Below are 19,581 nucleotides of genomic sequence, written 5' to 3' on the forward strand. Positions count from 1 at the left end.
ATTGTTATTGACTGACAAGATTCCTAGTTTCAGTTTGTCACAAAAATGACACTTCTTCAGAAAGATTCTAAAATCGTGAGTGTTTATTCAACCCCCCTTCTAAACACATCTCAACCAATCAACAGATCCTAACATGGTCCACTCCATAAAACGTTACGTTTATTTAGCGAATCCAATTCAACCCGGATGGCGCCTTTCCATTGTATCTAGTCTTGTCAATTTTTACATTCACTAAAAGATTTTGGTTCATGATCTTCATTGTCATTTATGATGTCAGATGCCACGTTGTAAGAAAATATCTCATCAATTTCTTTTATATCTTTTCGGTTCCATGTTTTTCTATTATTAATATAATTGATAGAGATTTCATGATTCTCATCAGTTTGTGGTTCCAACAGAACATTTTCATCATCATGTATTTCTGCCGGAAAATCATTCTCTATTTTGTGATCATCGTGTTTCTCTATGTTTTTTCTTTTTCTAGGATTTTTATCCTTGGAACCGGTTGACCTTCCACGCTTCAGTCTTTTAAGGACATCATGAGTGTCTTCAATTTGTTTCTTTGAAATTTCAATTCGAGCAGGACATTTTTACAACATGTATATATGATTTAGTTACCCCTTTTGTGCTTGCAAATGCATCTGATATTTGATTTTCTATTTTTTGCAAGTGCACAATTTGTTTTACATCCTTTTCACATTGCGTTGGAATCATAATTTCCGAGTTTAACAAATTAAGTGATTGAAGAGTGCAGAACTGATCATTTTAACTGAATCTACTCAAACTGAAAACACCTGAACTAAAGTTGCCCGAACTGATAATTAATGTGTTAAATAATCAAAGGCAAACCAAACTGATCAAAGCCATTTGAATGAATGAAGACAACTAAACTAACAGTTATGAGAGCTCAGTTGTACAATTAGTACACCTAATCGGTTATATACTCAACTGATATTCAGTTGAACACGTCATAAGCTGAAACATATGAAACAACCGAAAATTTGTACATATCAGATTCTAACCTTTAGTGAGAGCTCCGCATATCAGAACGCTATGGTGTACTATTGTCAAAAGAATGTTGACACAATCAGAAAGGAAAAATCAACAGATATAAATCATTCAAATGCAGTCAATATTACCATCGGGAGAAAAGTCTATAAATAACATAGGAGTTCAGCTGAGAAAAGAACTTTTGCGCACATTAATTCTGAGTAAACTTTAAAGTTAAAGATTTCAAATATCAGTTACGAAAAAGCTCACACTTATCAGATATATTCATAGCTTTCAAGCTATCTTTCGAGCAAAGTACTAGCACATCTTCTTACTGTATTCGATCTTTTGAAATCAGTTGTGCTAAGAAAATATTATCAGTAGTTTACTGATAAGTTTGTAAAGATACTAAGAGTGTGACCATCTGCTGGAGGCATCGATCATTATCATAAAATATCTAAATGGTCCACATGGTGGATGAATTGGCCCACAAATCTCACTTTGAATACGTTCAAGAAACATAGGTGATTCAATTTGTATTTTAGCTGGTGATGGTCTTATAATAAGTTTTACAAGAGAACATGCTTTGCATTGAAACTTATTATTTTGAAAGATCTTCTGGCCTTCCAGCGGATGATCATGTGTATTTTCTATAATTCTTCACATCATTGTTGAATCATGATGTCCTAATTGATCATGTCAATTGATTAATATGGAAGAATTATCAATTACCATGTTTGATTCAATAAATTACAAATGTATTGTCAATAATTTTTTTCATTACATATTTTTTTGAAGTTCAAATATGGAAACTACTATGAAAAATGCTAAACAAGAAGCTAATCATATGGAAGTTTGTATGCCTGATAGTGGTACAACGAACACTATTATCCGAGATAAAAAATATTTTTTGGAACTAAAACTAACAAAAACAACGGTGAATTCAATATCAGGTCCTGTAGACTGATTAAAGGTTGTGGTTTAACAATTTTTTTGTTATCTAATAATACAAAATTTGTGTTAAATGATGATTTGTATTCACCACAATCGAAAAGAAAGTTGTTAAGTTTTAATGACATATATTTCCATGGATATGATACTCAGACAATAAATGAAGAAAATGTGACCCTAACCAACCTATACCAGGCTTACTCCGGGACCCTAAGACCCCGTCTAGACCCTAGCCATGAACCCGGATCCAGCCATTCAACCATTCGTGCACTCCAAAGCTGCGATCACCCCCATGTGCGCGTTGTGTGCCTCCTTCAACTACTGATGCACCAGCGGCCTATCGGCTCCTCCTAGACCACCTAATGGCACCTAAACACATCCTCTAATATAACCATATGTAGCAGCAAGCCTTAGGATCGGTCCAGCGAATCCTGCGATCGAAACTCGAGAAAACAGAGAAGTTAGCATAATATATATCAAAAATGGTTTTAATAACGTTATAGCATTCATATAATCAAAACAACATGTTTTAATGCATAATTTGTATCAAAATATATTATGTAACATTATCGATGTGTCAAAGAAAGGTTTAGACATTCCTTTGCTTTTTTAAACGCACGAAATATCAAAAACTAACGCGAGGGAAAAAGGAAGCCTAACGGAGACATTTTACTGCGTTTTGTTGCTTCAAAAGTGACTAAAATATTCAGGAAACATAGTTTGATGATCTTATGTTGGAAGAAGAATAGAAAAAATCCTTCAACCCTAGGCTGGGTTTCGATAGATTGTGTGTGAGTGTGTGTGTTTAGTATGTGGTCTTGGTGTATGTTTTGTGATAGGCATGAGAATGAGGATTCTAGCGCAGGGCTCTCCTCTAATATTTAATAAAAATATTAACTAGGGTTTTAGGTCAATTACTCAAAGTTTTTAATTACTGATTAAGCCCAGCAACTTTTAAAATTTGACAATTTAAGAGTCTTACAAATCCTAAATTCTACCTATAATTAAATACTAACTAATTTAATTAATTATGACATAAATTAATTATTAAAATATTGTATCCCGAGTGAAAGGATTTAAATCTCTTACTTTCAAATTTTGATATTCAAAATGCTTAACATACTTTTATTTCACTAGATTAAATTTAATCCTTAAATGCTTAAATTCGTAAATCCTTTAAAATACTTAATTTCTCGGCTTAATAAAAATACGACATTAAATTTTTAACATCTCAATCATCTCTGGTCTACATTCCCGGTTCGGCATCGAATATTCACATGAAGAACTAAAATTCGAGAAAATATTTTAATTTACAAAAAATAAATATATATACATTTAAAAATAATTTAACACATAACATGCATTACCTAAATTATTAATTAATAAATTATTTCGATCATGTATGGGATTTACGTGTACTGGTTTTTTAGCTCTACATTTGCCATATCCTTTTAGACTTAAAGGTTGAGATCGGCCGGGAATTCGTTCTAGACTTGCCCGATTTCGGCAAGGAATCCTAGGTACACACAAATGGATTTGATTTTTCTATTGGAGCGGTGCTGATTCAATACGGCACCCCATAGCCTATGAAAGCCGGAAGCCCAACAAGAGATAAAGATGATACACCATTCAAGAGAAAGAGATGACATCCATCATACATTGTCTAAGGGTGTGGCTCCAATACTTTTCGTGTTCCCAATTATCCATCAAAACCAAAAAGGTTGTCACAAGCTACTTTTAATGTCAAAAGAAGCTTACTCCCCCAATAAGTTAGGTGGCAGGACTTCTTGGTAGAGTTTGAATTTGTGTTTCATCCCCAAAAAGACGGATGCAAAGCGTCAAAATGCCGCCACACTGCACAATCAGAAGGGTGTGTCATAGTGTCACCGTCAAAATGATGATCATTATGCCAACGCATATGTGATGTTGTAGCTTTCGAAGCATACAGTCTTTGCAAGCGTGGAGTGATTGGAAAATAATACATCATCTTGTACGGAGTTCCCTTCTTCTGAGGATTTCGAGATCGACTTCTAATACGTTTGTATCGAGGATGTTCACATATCTTACACTCTGTTAAACCCTCGTCAACACCCCAGTATATCATACAATTATTGTTGCATGCATCAATCTTTTCAACCCGAAGTTCTAGATCTTTGATAATTTTTTTGGTCGCGTAAAAACTATCAGGGACGAAGTTATCAGACGGACATAACTCTGACATAAGTTGACACATGTCATTGTAGTTGCGCTCAGACATGTTGTGTTCATGTTTCATCTCCAGTAACCGAGCGAGCACAGACAACACAGTATGACCGTGTGGATTTCCATCCCAGATTTCTTTCTCGGCTGATTTAATGCATTCATACAATGATTTAATATAACTGTTCGGACTTTCAGGATCTTCATGAACAGTATTTACTGTTGGATTTTCTTCACCGAAATTGACATTCTCATTTTGAGGGTTCTCTTCAAAGTTAACATTTTCTTCAAGAAAATTCAAAAAACCCGGAGATGTAGTTTGAGCAGTTGGTGGTGCTACACGAGACCTAGATGACGAAGGAGCTTCCATATTAAAATTAGGAAAGAGCGGGGGAATATATTCCTCTCCATGAAAATACCAATTGTAGTAATCCGGTACAAATCCATAACGAGCGAGATGTACCTTCACAGTATCTTCATCTAAATATGTTTGGTTCTGACATTTTTTTCGATTGCAAGGACAACGGATATTTCCATCTAACAAACACTCAGGATGACTAAGTGCAAATGCTACAAACGACTCTACACCAACACAATATTCAGCCGTTAGAAATTCATTCTCCAACCTTTGATACATCCAATTTCTATCGTTATTCATTTTATCCTACAAAATAATAAATAAGATGTATTTAACTTTTCAAATAAAATCATGTATATAATATTAGTAATGTTTAAATAAATATGTATATCATATCACATTATTATAACGACGTGTCATGATAAGATATCTTGTTTAAAAAACTTGTAGGCTTTTATACTTGTTGTATCCCTTACCGGGAGTGTGAGATGTCGTCTTAACATCCTCCCAGGATTTATAACAAGTTTTCAAAAAATGGAATATAATGCACAATATATTATATGTTAATTATATATAAACGATACAAAAACTAAAAATTGAATTACAAAAACACGTACCTAAGTAGGAACAAAAAATGTCCACGAGAGAAGACGTGTTTATCGCTCGCAAATGTGAGTGAAGGGAGAGGAGAGGTGTGAAGAAAAGTGGCCGAAGACGCGGCATTTTATAGATAGTTTTTGCTAATAGCGACGGTTGTTTACAAACCGTCGCTAAAAGCGACGGATTTAATAAAACGTCGCTATTAGCGACGGTTTATGTCTAACCGACGCCGATCTAAATAGGCGACGGTTTTCTTAAAAACGTTGCTATTTTCGAAGTTAACGACGGTTTATGTAAACCGACGTTATATATAGCTACGGTCTTTTTTCTTACCGTCGCCACATATAACGACGGCTTTTCTTAAACCGTCGCTTATCAAATTAAGCGACGGTTTACGAAAAGCCGTCGTTATTAGTGGCGACGGTATATGGAAAAGCGTCGCTATAAATAGAGACGGTTTACTTAAAACCGTCGTTAGTTTAACGACGGTTTTTAATAAACCATCGCCTAATCAAATTAGCGACGGTTATTTAATCAACAGTCGCTATATAGCGACGGTTTAACAAAAACCGTCGCCAAAATAGCGACTTTTTTTATAAAAACCGTCGTCAAATGGAGCGTTTTTTTGTAGTGGGCAAAGCCAATGTTCTAGCCGATGCGCTAAATCAAAATCAAAGTTATCTTCCATTAGAACTCCCTCGGATGACCTACAGACGTATCAAGGAAGGACTAGAACATGATCTCATGGCCAAGGAGTTGGCCAAGCTTGGCGATCAAGGAAGACTCGACAATTTTGGCTTGAAGATGGTCTTCTATATGCAAAATGTCACCGACTCTATGTGCCAAAGTGTGGGTACTTGAGAAGAGAACTAATCCATGAATATTTGACACGAAATGGGCGGGACATCCTAGGCAAAAATGAACAAGGTCCTTATTGGAGTCTTCTTGATTTTGGCCCCAAATGAGAGACCAACTGGAACTCTATGTCAAGAATTGCTTGGTCTGCCAATAAGACAAGGTGGAGAATAGACAACCTGTTGTTTTACTCGAGTCATTGTTAGTTGTGGAGCGTCCATGGGATTCCGTCCCTATGGATTTCATTAATGCCTTACGCAAGTCTGATGGGTTTGGATCAATCATGTTGGTGATTGACCAATTTTTTAAGTATGGAACTTTCATTCCATGCCTGAAAGATTGCTCTCTCGATGAAACCGTAAGGTTGTTATTCAAGAATGTTTTCAAGTATTTGGGGTTGCCAAGACACATCATAAACGATAGGGATCCTCGTTTCATAGGTCGGCTATGGATGGAACACTTCAAATTTCTTGGGTCAGAGCTACAATTCTCTACAAGCCTTCATCCAAAACTGATGGTCAGACCGAGCGGATGAATGACTTGTTGAAATGCTACTTAAGGCACTTTGTGAGTGTTAACCAGTGAGATTGGGCAAAAATTTTGGATGTGGCACAATTCTCATACTATTTACAACAAAGCGAAGCCACAGGGAAGAGACCATTTGAGCTTGTTATGTGGAAACAACCAAATAATCCCCCACAGTACAACAATATCTTAGCAAATGACAAAGTCCCGCAGCCATGAAGATGGTCAAGTCTTGGAGCGAGCACATGGACTTGCACAAGCACAATTAGAGAAAGCATGCGTATGAAGAAAAGGGCGAATGCTAAAAGGAGGAAACATGAGTACTCCATCAGAGACAAACTGTTCATCAACACCAATTCAAAGATATACGTGGAGTGCATAAGGGTCTAACCCGAAAGCACGGGGGACCTTTCCATAATTGCGAGAGTCGAGAAGGTATCATACTGTATTAGCTTGACCTCCCAAACACATTGAAGGTTCACCCATTCTTCCATGTAACTATGCTGAAGCCTTACTTCCCGAATGTGATAGACAAAAGTCGGGTGGATTTGCACCGAGCACCTCCCATGGTAACATCATCTTTTTACAAAGAAGTAGATGTGGTGATTGCCATATGCGTAGAGCGACATTGTGGGCACCCAATATCTAATCAAGTGGAAGGGATTGCCCAAAGCCCGCAACATGGGAAACCAAAGAAGAATTGTGGCCATTCCAAGATCTACCCCAAAATTTTGAGGTGATGATGGCCTCATCCAAATAGATGGGGGAGAATGTCACAAACCAGCACCTTCATGCACATTTCGGAATTTCTAAGTATGGTGCCTTATAGAGATTCTGTGACATCTAGAACCCTCTACATTTTCTCATTCTACGCTTGAATAGAATTCTCTATAATTCACTTGTATATTGTAGAATTGTGTAAAATAGTATAAAAAGAACCCTCTAGATCCATGTAGATGGTATAACTTTATGGAGAGTTGATCTCCACTGTTAGATCGCATATATCTTGGTTGTTCATTGTAGGAAGCCACTAGTATAAATATGGTGATGCTCTCATTTGTAAATCATCGTGTTTCAAGCAATACAATTTTCTCACTCAGTTATATGGAAGCAATTTTACTTAATTCATTTTCACACGATCACCTAAAAAAAAGACTGTTTTGCTAACACTCGTAGGGATGAAGTTAAGTAACAAAAGCCATACGAGTACATAGAAGGGTTAAGTCCGTGACAGTGTGCTTCAAACAATATACCAGTAGAGCTTAAAAACTTGTAAATCTCATATTGTTGACAATTTTATGTGAATCATAGAGTTGTATCTGAGTCTTGAATCATCCTTACATAGGGAGATTCGAACGATCACATTCGAACGACTGTAATTTAATTGTACTCAAGCTTTAACGGAAAATAGTACTAAGTGTCACATGTTCTTTGTCCTTTATTTAAATAACATGTAAATATTATTTGAACTTAGGAATTGCTGATTGAAAGGAATTTTATTCCTTGATATACTTTCCATGTCTATCTTTAATATTTTGCCTTTCTAGATTTGATATGATATTATAATGTTTTTACGATATGATATGGCAATATCTTTAAGATATTTAAAGAGTTTGTTTCCTAATGAAATTGCTTTTTGTCTAGGTTAAATATGACTCCAAACAACAAAACGCGTGCGGCGTGAGAGTGAGGATTATTAGAGAGCCAAAGGTGTTCGAAGACAAGTTTGGAGATCGAAGCTAGCTCATGCTGTTGTTGCCGAGAAGTGCTTACATCCTATGACGCCAACACCTAATCATTGTGTTGATTAGGGTGTTGATTTTTGAAGACTTTTTCTTTCTCGGTTGATGCATCCCTTGTATACTGGTTATACGGTTTGTTAGAGGTTTAGGATGCAATTTATTACTCGCCTTAATAAGGGAGTTGTTTTATTCTTTCACTAGTATTGGTTTTTGTAAACTTACAAGTTTTCTAGTGAATTATTTTGCCCTGAGGCACCGCACAAGTATTTTATACTTGTGCATAATTTATATCCCGTCTCTCTTATTATTATCGTTTTTCCAACTACGTTTAGGTGTGTTAAAATTATAACTTCCGCTGCATGTTGTCGTTAGTGTTACAACACCTACGTACAACACCTATATTCTGAAACACACAACATTCACGTTCAACTCATTCCGCTGCATGTTGTCGTTAGTGTTACAACACCTACGTACAACACCTATATTCTGAAACACACAACATTCACGTTCAACTCACTCACACATACACTGTGGAAACAGAACTTTCAATTGGTATCAGAGCCTACGCTTGATATTACTAAGTGAGATTCTGTTTTTTTTGTTTTGTTTCCAGGTGAAAAAAAAAAAAATTCTTATGGAAGCTTCAACAAATACTGTCTTTAGGACTCCCGTGTTGGATGGATCAAACTATGCTTTGTGGAAAGTAAAGATGAGGGTTTTCATTAAATCCATTGATGAAAGAGCTTGGCAACGTGTACTTGACGGTTGGAGTCCACCAAAACTCGCGGATGCTGATGGAGACACACGACTTAAACCTGAAAGTACATGGACTGTCGATGAAGTGCAATCTTCAAACTATAATTCCAAGGCTCTCAATGCTATATTTTCATCCGTTGACACAAGGATGTTTAATTTAATCACCACTTGTGTATGCGCCAGAGATGCCTGGGAGATACTCCAGAAGCACTGTGAAGGATCTGCGAGTGTGCGTAAAACTAGGCTAAGGATGGTGACAGCAAAGTTCGAAAGTTTGAGAATGGAGGACAAGGAGTCTATCCTTGAGTATGACTGCCGGCTAAGACAACTCTCAAATGAATCACATGGCCTAGAAGATCCCATACCAAATGAAAGATTGGTGAACAAGGTCCTAAGATCTCTTCCTGAGAGATTCAATGTCAAAGTCTGTGCCATTGAGGAATCTAAAGACACTTCAAACATCAATCTGGATGAACTCATGAGTTCCCTAAGAATTTTTGAAATGAATCTTGATCTGCAGAAAAAGGATAAAGGGAAGACAATAGCCTTTGAAGCCTCAACCGAATCATATGAAGAAATTCTTCAACTATCTAAAGAGGTGGATAAATCTGATTTAGGTGAAGAATCTATCTCTCTTTTTACTAAGAAATTTGGTGACTATTTGAAGACTATGAGAGAAAAGAAGAAAATTGGACAAAAGTCTGAGCTGCCCAATAACTCCACATTTGCAAAATCACAAAAGTTTACTCCTATGAAAGGACAGTTTCGACCAAAGACCGAAGTGCAAATCCAATCTAATGTCAGAAACCTGGACTCGGTGCAATGTAGAGAGTGTTCGGGATATGGACACTATGCCAATGAGTGTGCCAACCGACTTAGGAAAAACAAATGCATGACTGTCACTCTGAGTGATGAAGAATCTGAAGATGATCAAGGATCAAATGAATCTGAAAATCACACATCATTATCTACTGTGATAAAGGAGAAACGCTCAATGCAAATCAATCCTTTGGGTGTTGCCACAGGTGTTGCAATACCTGGTCGCAACACCTCTTCGAATCCTGTATGTCTCAATTCTACAACCCTTAATGAATCAAGTCAGTCTGAAAATCAGGAGGTAGATGATGATGAGATCACTCTGGAAAGTGTGCAAACAATGTATGAAGAATTGTACGAAGACTGGATCAAACGAAATAAAGTGAATGCAATTCTATCCAAAGAGAACACTGAGTTGAAATCTCAAATATCTCGACTTGAAGTAATCTTGAGCAAGAAAGATCTGGAGCTTTGCAAAATCAAAGAGGAGCTTGGTGAAGCAACTCAAATTCTCGCCAAGATGAATTCAAGTTCATCCAAACTTGATTCACTTTTGATGACTGGACAGAATGACAAAGCTGGACTTGGTTACCCGAATAGCCTGTTTGAAATTGGAGAATCTTCCAACGCTAAGGGAAAACAAATTGTTTTTGTCAAAGGAAGTGTTGAAGCTTCGAATACTACACAAACTGAAAAAGGTACTCCATCAAAAGGGCGAATGTCCATCAAGAAGTCTAAATCCAGAAAGCGCCACTTCATCTGTCACTACTGTTACAGACCTGGTCATATCAAACCCTACTGTTTTAAACTAAGAGATGATTACAAAAGATGGGAATCTAAACAGGTGTTGTCACAGGTGTTGTACAACACTCGGCGCAACACTGCCAACAGAAAGCCATCGGTAAAAAAGGTTTGGGTACCCAAGGCCAATGTTAAATGTTCAGTTATTTATACTTCATTAAAGACTAACATTGCAGGAATATGGTACTTTGATAGTGGCTGCTCACGCCACATGACAGGTTCTAAAGACCATTTGATTGACTTTGTTGAGCTTAGGAGTGGTCATGTGACGTATGGTGGTGGTGCTAAAGGAAGAATTGCTGGCAAAGGAACCTTGAATGTTGATGGACTGCCCAATCTGCACAATGTGCTTTATGTCGAAGGGCTTAACTCAAAATTAATAAGCATAAGCCAACTTTGTGATGACGGTTTGCATGTTAAGTTTGATAAAGACAATTGTGAAGTGTTTGATAATTCTAATACTCGTATTTTGACAGGTATAAGGTCTGCTGATAATTGCTACCAACTTGGAGAAGACTTAGTATGCAATCATTCAAAGGTGAGCGAATTAAACTTGTGGCATCAAAAACTGGGACATGCAAACTTCAAGACATTAAAGAATCTTGGTAAGTATGATGCTGTGAGAGGTATGCCTAATTTATCCTCTGGAATTCCGTATGTTTGTGGTGCATGTCAAAAGGGTAAGCAGACACGTGTTCCTCATCAAGTGTTGCAACACTTTGGGACAACACGGTGTCTTGAACTGTTGCACATGGATCTTATGGGTCCAATGGAAGTGGAAAGTCTTGGAGGTAAGAAGTATTCATGTGTTTGTGTGGATGATTTCTCTCGCTTTACTTGGGTAAGATTTCTTAGAGAAAAATCCGATACATTTGATGTTTTCAAGAAATTACATGCTAAGATTACTAATCTACACAATCTGAGGGTTGGTAAGATAAGGACCGATCATGGTAAAGAATTTGAAAACTCACATTTTATATCATTCTGTGAAAAGAAGGGGATAACTCATGAATTTTCAGCCCCTAAGACTCCTCAACAGAATGGAATAGCCGAAAGGAAGAATAGAACACTGCAAGAAATGGCTAGGGTCATGTTAAGTTCTAAGAATATTTCAAAGAGATTTTGGGCCGAGGCCTTGAACACAGCATGTCATATTTCAAATCGTGTGTACTTAAGGAGTGGTTCTACTATGACATCCTATGAAATCATCATGGGAAAGAGGCCGAACCTCAAGTATTTTCATGTCTTTGGGTGTGTATGTTATGTTTTGAATGATCGAGAACATCTTGCAAAATTTGACTCTAAAAGTGACAAATGCTTATTTCTTGGTTATTCATCCAATAGTCGTGCATATCGCATGTATAATCTGAGAACAAGAACGACTATGGAATCTATTAACGTTGTGTTTGACGATCTTGCAGATCTAACAGGAAAAACAATCGAGGATGATGTTGATGGGCTCCTGAATACAAGTGAGACACTGCCTAACACAGATGTTGGACCCGGTGTTGTAACACCGGAGACAACACCTGCATTGGCAGAATCAAATGATGAACCAGAAGAGTATACTGAAAATGATGATGGTGTAACCGATGAAGGGATTGACATTCCCAGCAAGATTCAGAAAAATCATCCTTCATCTCAGATCATTGGAGAAACTTTTGGAGGAATGAAAACTAGAAGAAAGGAGAAGGTTGACTATAGGAAAATGATGGGACTAGTATGCATGACTTCCGTATACTCTCAGGTAAGCCATACTTGTTTTGTTTCTCTAATTGAACCCAAAAATGTAAATGAGGCCTTAAAAGATGAATACTGGGTCAATGCCATGCATGAGGAACTTGAACAATTTGTTAGAAATTATGTGTGGGATTTAGTTCCTAGACCCGATAATGTGAATGTTATTGGAACCAAATGGATTTTTAAAAACAAAACCGATGAATCTGGAATTGTTGTGAGAAATAAAGCTAGGTTAGTAGCTCAGGGGTATACTCAAGTTGAAGGGATTGATTTTGATGAAACATTTGCCCCTGTTGCTCGAATTGAGTCAGTGCGACTTTTACTAGCCATTGCTTGTCACATGGATATAAAGCTGTACCAAATGGATGTGAAATGTGCATTTTTGAATGGCTTTTTGAATGAGGAAGAGTATGTAAGCCAACCTAAAGGATTCACAGATCTACAACACCCTGACCATGTCTACAAGTTGAAGAAAGCTGTGTATGGACTGAAACAAGCTCCACGGGCATGGTATGGTAGGCTTACTGAATATCTTCTTGACTTAGGCTTCAAACGAGGTGAGGTTGATAAAACCCTTTTTATTCAAAAGTCAAAGCATGATATTCTTGTGTGTCAAATTTATGTGGATGACATCATCTTTGGTGCTTCTTCTCAAAAGCATGTTGATGATTTTGTTAAATGCATGTCTACCACATTTGAGATGAGCATGGTAGGAGAATTGAGTTTCTTTCTTGGCTTACAAATTAAACAAATGCATGATGGTATCTTTCTATGTCAGTCTAAGTATGCTAAGAATGTGGTAAAGAAATTTGCTGCCGAAAACACTAAACACTTGAAAACTCCAATGGGTTCGACTGAAAAATTGTCCAAAGACGATGTTGCTACCGGTGTTGACAACACCCAGTATCGCAGCATCATAGGCAGCCTTCTTTACTTAAGTGCAAGTCGTCCCGACATCATGTTTAGTGTTTGCTTGTGTGCTAGGTACCAAGCTGATCCTAAAGTCACTCATTTAAAAGCTGTTAAAAGAATTTTGCGATATATTTCTGGAACAGTTGACTTAAGCTTGTGGTACACCAAAGAAACAAACACCAATTTAGTGGGTTTTAGTGATGCTGATTGGGCAGGAAACCTAGATGATAGGAAGAGCACCACTGGTGGATGTTTTTATCTTGGTAACAATTTGGTGTCATGGTATAGTAGAAAGCAAAATTGTGTGTCCTTGTCCACTGCTGAATCTGAGTATGTCGCAGCTGCTAGTTGCTGTTCACAACTTTTGTGGATGAATCAAATGGTTAAAGATTATGGATTTAACAGTGATACCTTAATTGTATACTGTGACAACTCAAGTGCAATTGATATTTCAAAAAACCCAGTACAACACTCTCGAACGAAACACATAGACATTAGACATCATTTTATTCGAGATTTAGTTGAGAAGGGTATAATTCGAATGGAATTTATTAGAACTGAGAACCAACTGGCTGATATCTTTACAAAACCTTTGGACTTTGAGAGATTTTCCAATCTTAGGAAGTCTCTCAGCTTGTGTGCGCAATGATCACTCACGGATGTTGTCTGCGGTGTTACAACACCTGCGGACAACACTTGGCATGCATGTACATTTTATTTTTAGGATGCTAGACATATTGCATACATCATGTTTTGTGTGTAGTCTGTACAAGTGTAGGATACTGAATGGCGTGCTCTCAGGTGTGAATCGAACTTTCTATCAAAATTCTCTGAAGTATGAAGTGTGCTCAAACTAAGTCGATGTTCATGTACTACATGATCTTATCCACTAATGACTTCGAAATATTCTTGAGCAATAAGGTGAAAAATAGAAAAGAGGATGAAATAGAACAAAATTTTTGTTTAGAAGAAAATGGAAAAAGCTACCTAGAGGAGTCCAGTGAAGACCGTTCTTCTAGTGTGGGAGCTACCACTTCTAAGTCAGAATACAGATGGAAAAAGCTACCTAGAGGAGTCCTTTGAAGACCGTTCTTCTAGAGTGGGAGCTACCATGCCTGAATTAAACATGTTTAAGAAAGTTTGAGTCCAACCTGTGAGTGTTGCCAAGAGGTGTTGCCAACACCTAAGTACAGACTGATCACAGTTTTACCACATGCGTGTTTATTTCATTTCTGATCATATCATAGGCATAAACTTAGGTCATTCATACTGTTGGTTTGTGAATTCATCATATCCAGTTGGGTGCCAGTTTTTAATTCATGAAATTCGAAAAATAACCTAACCAACTTAATCTTGAATATTCTTGATTTCTAACTGATTGTGGAACTAATTTGATGTGGCGTTTTGTTCTGATTGGTTTCTTGAAATAATAATTACACCGGTTCAGAAAAAGTTACCGTTGGGTGAGCGAAAAACTGATTCGGAAAGGGCTGTAGTCGCGGCTTAACAAAATATTACCGTTGGAGGGTAATGCTTAAATTCTTGCGGGGGTGTAGGAATAGCTTTACTGGTTACTCTTTCCCTCACATTCTGAAATTATTGTCTACCCTTACTGTTCAGATTTCGCGCAAATTATCTATGCTCTTCGCAAGTTCTTGGACTCTTCGTATTGTTTTCTGCCTCTTTGCCTCTTGATTTTGCAGATGGCTGGCTTCGATCCTCAAGACATAAGGAGTGAAATGGCTGCGAGTATGGGTGTTGAATCACCAGTCACAACACCCTCCGCCGAAGTAAATGTTGCGGGGATGGAAATCGTGGGTGTGACAGATGAACCAATTCCATTGGAAATGATCGCCCCTGGTGAACCCGGGAATGAAATAAACGTTGAAAATCCACCAGATTTCGAAGCCCTGAACAGAGCATTTCCCCCTGCCCCCATGCGCAGAATGTCAAAGAGACAAGCAGGGTTCGACCCTGACTTTGTTCCAACCAAGAAACTACGGGCATCTACAACTTCTAATCTTATGGACACCGATTTCTCATCGGGGGACGACTCCGATGATGCTGATTTTGAGTTGGTGGCTCGTCCCAGACCCACTGCTGCAGCAAAGGTATCGAGTTCCACCTATGATACTGGAAAACAAACCCCCACTCAAAATCTCCAAAGTCCTGCTGCTGAAGGAACCTCAGAGAAAGCTGAAGAAGATGAACAATCTTTGGCGGAATTTCTTGCCCACCTCAAGGAAGAAAAAGCTGCCAAGAAACAAATCCTTAAAGAAGATGAACCTGATTCAGAAATGATGAGGGAATTTGAGGAAAATCAACCTGGAGCCTCTGCTAGTCCCTCTTCCTCGTCCGTGTCTAACTTTGAATCAGAGGAGCAGGGTGATGATGACTCTGAGGATTCTGGTTCTGAAGACAGCGAGTCTGCTGATGATAATACTGCTACTGGTGCCGGTGTTGAGGACGATGTTGACAACACCGAGGACCACACTGACTCTACAGACTATGACTTAAGTAAGTCCTTCTGCCCCAAATTTTACTCTGAAGATGCCTTGGTGTTGTGGCCACTATTTATTCAGAGAGAACTGATAGAAGAGAAAAATATTGATGTGAATGCTTATGGGCGATACAACCTGATTGAATTCCTCAAGAACAGACGGTTGCTATCCACGGTTACTACTGCTGTACCATACTGCCGCCGTGTGGTGCTGGAATTTTATTGTAATCTCCTGAAGAGTGTTGGAGTTGAGGACTCAGTGAAGTTTGGAAGAGTGTTTGTGCGGGATGGCATTTACAATTTCTCTCCGTAAGTGATCAATGCTTTCTATGACACCTCCGATGTTGAGGAAGCTGACGAGGAGCTTGACATACATTATGTCACCTCTGTACTCACAGGAGGTGTGATCGCTGTTTTCCCTGACTATCCCAAGAAGCTGAGTGCTGCTAATCTCACTTCTTTCTACTCTGTCCTACATAAGACCGCCATTTGGAATTGGACCCCTTCAACTAATTCCACCACAGTGACCAGATCTCAAGCCATCGTACTATTTAATATTGGCACTGGAAGGCCCTTCAATTTTGGTAAGTTGGTGTTCAGGACAGCATTACAGTATGCTGAAGGGGATTTCAAGAAGACAAAGCTGCCTTATCCCTCACTGATCTATGGAATCCTGGAGTCTCAAGGGTTCATTCGGGATATTGATGAAGATCTCTGCCCGGTTAAAGATTTCTTGAAGATTTCTCCTGTGTATTTTAAAGGCAATAGACAGATTGATCTGCCTTGGGTAAGTTCCAGTGTTGCTCCAGATGTTGGCCACACTGAAAACACAACATCGCAGCCCCAGCCTGACCCTGCTGATACCTATGAGTCTCTAGCTGCTGGTCTACCTCATACCCCGCCTCCTGGCTATGTTACATTATCTGTCTCCTACATTCAAGCTCAAATTGACTATGGTCGACAACAGATTGCTCATGCCAAGCAGACCATTGATTATTACGAAAATCAAGTGGCAGATTATGAGCTTCTACTTGCTGCCAGCTACCATTCTGGACAAAAAGGGGGAGTAGATGATACAGCCACAGCTGGAACCAGTGGAGCCCAAATGGATGATGAAGATGATGATAGCAGTCATGATGAATGAGATTTTGAGCTTTTATGGTTTGAGTTTTTATGTTTTCTCTCTCTGGATGGTTCTTGTATTTCTTGCCTTTTAGTTGTCTTTATGATTCTGATTTGTTCCTCCTGATTAATGAACTATTTCGGTGTTATGACTTGAATGTTGCAACATCTAACATACAACACTGGGTAATTGTTCAGGGGGAGTCACTGAGTTATCCATTCAGGGGGAGTTCAGCCAAATTACTCACTTGTGGGTTGTTTTGTCCAGAAAGGCAAAAAGGGGGAGATTGAAAGGAATTTTATTCCTTGATATACTTTCCATGTCTATCTTTAATATTTTGCCTTTCTAGATTTGATATGATATTATAATGTTTTTACGATATGATATGGCAATATCTTTAAGATATTTAAAGAGTTTGTTTCCTAATGAAATTGCTTTTTGTCTAGGTTAAATATGACTCCAAACAACAAAACGCGTGCGGCGTGAGAGTGAGGATTATTAGAGAGCCAAAGGTGTTCGAAGACAAGTTTGGAGATCGAAGCTAGCTCATGCTGTTGTTGCCGAGAAGTGCTTACATCCTATGACGCCAACACCTAATCATTGTGTTGATTAGGGTGTTGATTTTTGAAGACTTTTTCTTTCTCGGTTGATGCATCCCTTGTATACTGGTTATACGGTTTGTTAGAGGTTTAGGATGCAATTTGTTACTCGTCTTAATAAGGGAGTTGTTTTATTCTTTCACTAGTATTGGTTTTTGTAAACTTACAAGTTTTCTACTGAATTATTTTGCCCTGAGGCACCGCACAAGTATTTTATACTTGTGCATAATTTATATCCCGTCTCTCTTATTATTATCGTTGTTCCAACTACGTTTAGGTGTGTTAAAATTATAACTTCCGCTGCATGTTGTCGTGAGTGTTACAACACCTACGTACAACACCTATATTCTGAAACACACAACATTCACGTTCAACTCACTCACACATACACTGTGGAAACAGAACTTTCACTGATTATTGAATTTAACCAATCTAGGAAAAGTCTTAGAGTTCAACAATCAATAGGATTCAGAGGAGTCGGATAGTATTAAAGTCTGGTTCATTGAAGGCTTATCAAAACCACGGTTAATTAATGCATTTAGAAAACAAATGCTTATGTATATTCTAAAAACGCAAGTTGTCCATATATAAAGATGTTTGTTATTTGAAAGAAAATGACATTACTAGTTGGATTCCATTTGATATAGCTAATAACCACATAAAGAAAAGAAAATAAAATAAAAGGAGAATCACCCCTTTGGGCTCCTAAACCAGTACTGAACATTGGTACCAATAACCATGATGAAGTAGAACTTCAACTGAAGAGGCCTAGCTACATGGATTTCTCCATAATTTTGGGGGGAAAATTATTTTTGTAACTTCTGCTTTATGAATTTATAAATCATGATCATGTGATTCATATCGATTTTTAGAAATTATAAAAAAATTAATTCTACTTTTTTCTGGAAGAATAATATATAGTGTGTTGATTTGATGGTCCGAGTGTGTGGGTTTGAGGATAATCCAGAGGGAACCGAATTTTCGACGCTGCTTCATTTCCTTTTCAAATTTATATTTCGTAATCGGTATAAAGTTCTATCAGAAATAGTAGTTGATCAAACAAGTAATCTTAGAATTTAGCATAAAATTTTGGTACTTTTTCCTGTTTCGATTATTTTTAACCGTGTCCATAAACTTCTGTAATTAACCATTTCTTTGAGTGATTATAGACCAGTCATCATGGTACATGTGTGAGTTTGTATAATATTTGTGTATCGATAAAATAATATTTTTTACCCGTGCATGTACACTTGTATAATAGACAATTTTTCTGAACAACTTGTTGACTAGTCGGCAACGCACAGTACTATATAAAATAATATTTTTATTATAGTTTTTAAATCATATATATATTTAATTAAATTTTAAAAACATATATATAGAAACATTTATATATGTTTTAGTTATTAAATACTTTTTATTATTAGAATAGTTTATTAAAAAAATTAAAAAGAGAAAATTTTTTAGAAAGAGAAAATTAGATAGATATTTATTGAATTTATAAAAAATGTTTCACCGTGATATCAGTGAGAGTTTAATTAATACTATAGCTATTGTTTGGTATGCATGATATTGGGTTATTGATTTTTAATCTTTCACTTACCATGTGTTGGATGTGAAAGATTAAGATTGAGATAGACTCGTTCAGCCCCACCCGACCCGCATTGTATGTATTATTATTCTCTTGTTGATGTTTATATAATCCTTTGGAAAAGAATGAATGATGTTTGATTAATTTAAATTTTTTTTAATATCTTAAACTTTAAAATAATTATAAATTCAACAGATTTCATAATATTTAAATATAATTTTTAATTTGATTAATGTTATAAATAATTTAATTATTATCAATCGTATTTTTATTATTATTATATTATTTTTAACCGTAATATTATAATTGTTGCTAAGTATTATTTAATACTTGAATTTGTATTACTATTTTAATTATTATAATAAATTCATATTTATATCATGATCAAATTCTAATTATTTTCTATGATACTAATGGATTTTTTAGTTTTTCGGAAATCAAAATTATTGAAAATTTAATAATTAATATAATATTTTAATTTTATTTATAATATTTTACATAAATTAATTCTAAAAAACTTATT

General features: G+C 36.9%; 1 protein-coding gene across 1 annotated transcript; it reads right to left on the minus strand.

Annotated features, from left to right (window-relative positions):
• Positions 1 to 3,751: 3,751 nt before the first annotated feature.
• LOC140810297 (uncharacterized) lies at positions 3,752 to 4,798 on the minus strand. The gene has a single exon (XM_073168169.1). It carries the CDS (start codon positions 4,796 to 4,798, stop codon positions 3,752 to 3,754), a length of 1,047 nt encoding a protein of 348 aa, XP_073024270.1.
• Positions 4,799 to 19,581: the final 14,783 nt, after the last annotated feature.

Source organism: Primulina eburnea, chromosome 13 (assembly GCF_022965805.1).
Source record: "Primulina eburnea isolate SZY01 chromosome 13, ASM2296580v1, whole genome shotgun sequence".
NCBI lineage: Eukaryota > Viridiplantae > Streptophyta > Magnoliopsida > Lamiales > Gesneriaceae > Primulina > Primulina eburnea.

What these genes read in the sequence shown, in the direction of transcription:
- LOC140810297 (XM_073168169.1), bottom strand. Translation starts at nt 4,798, where the DNA reads ATGAATAACGATAGAAATTGGATGTATCAAAGGTTGGAGAATGAATTT.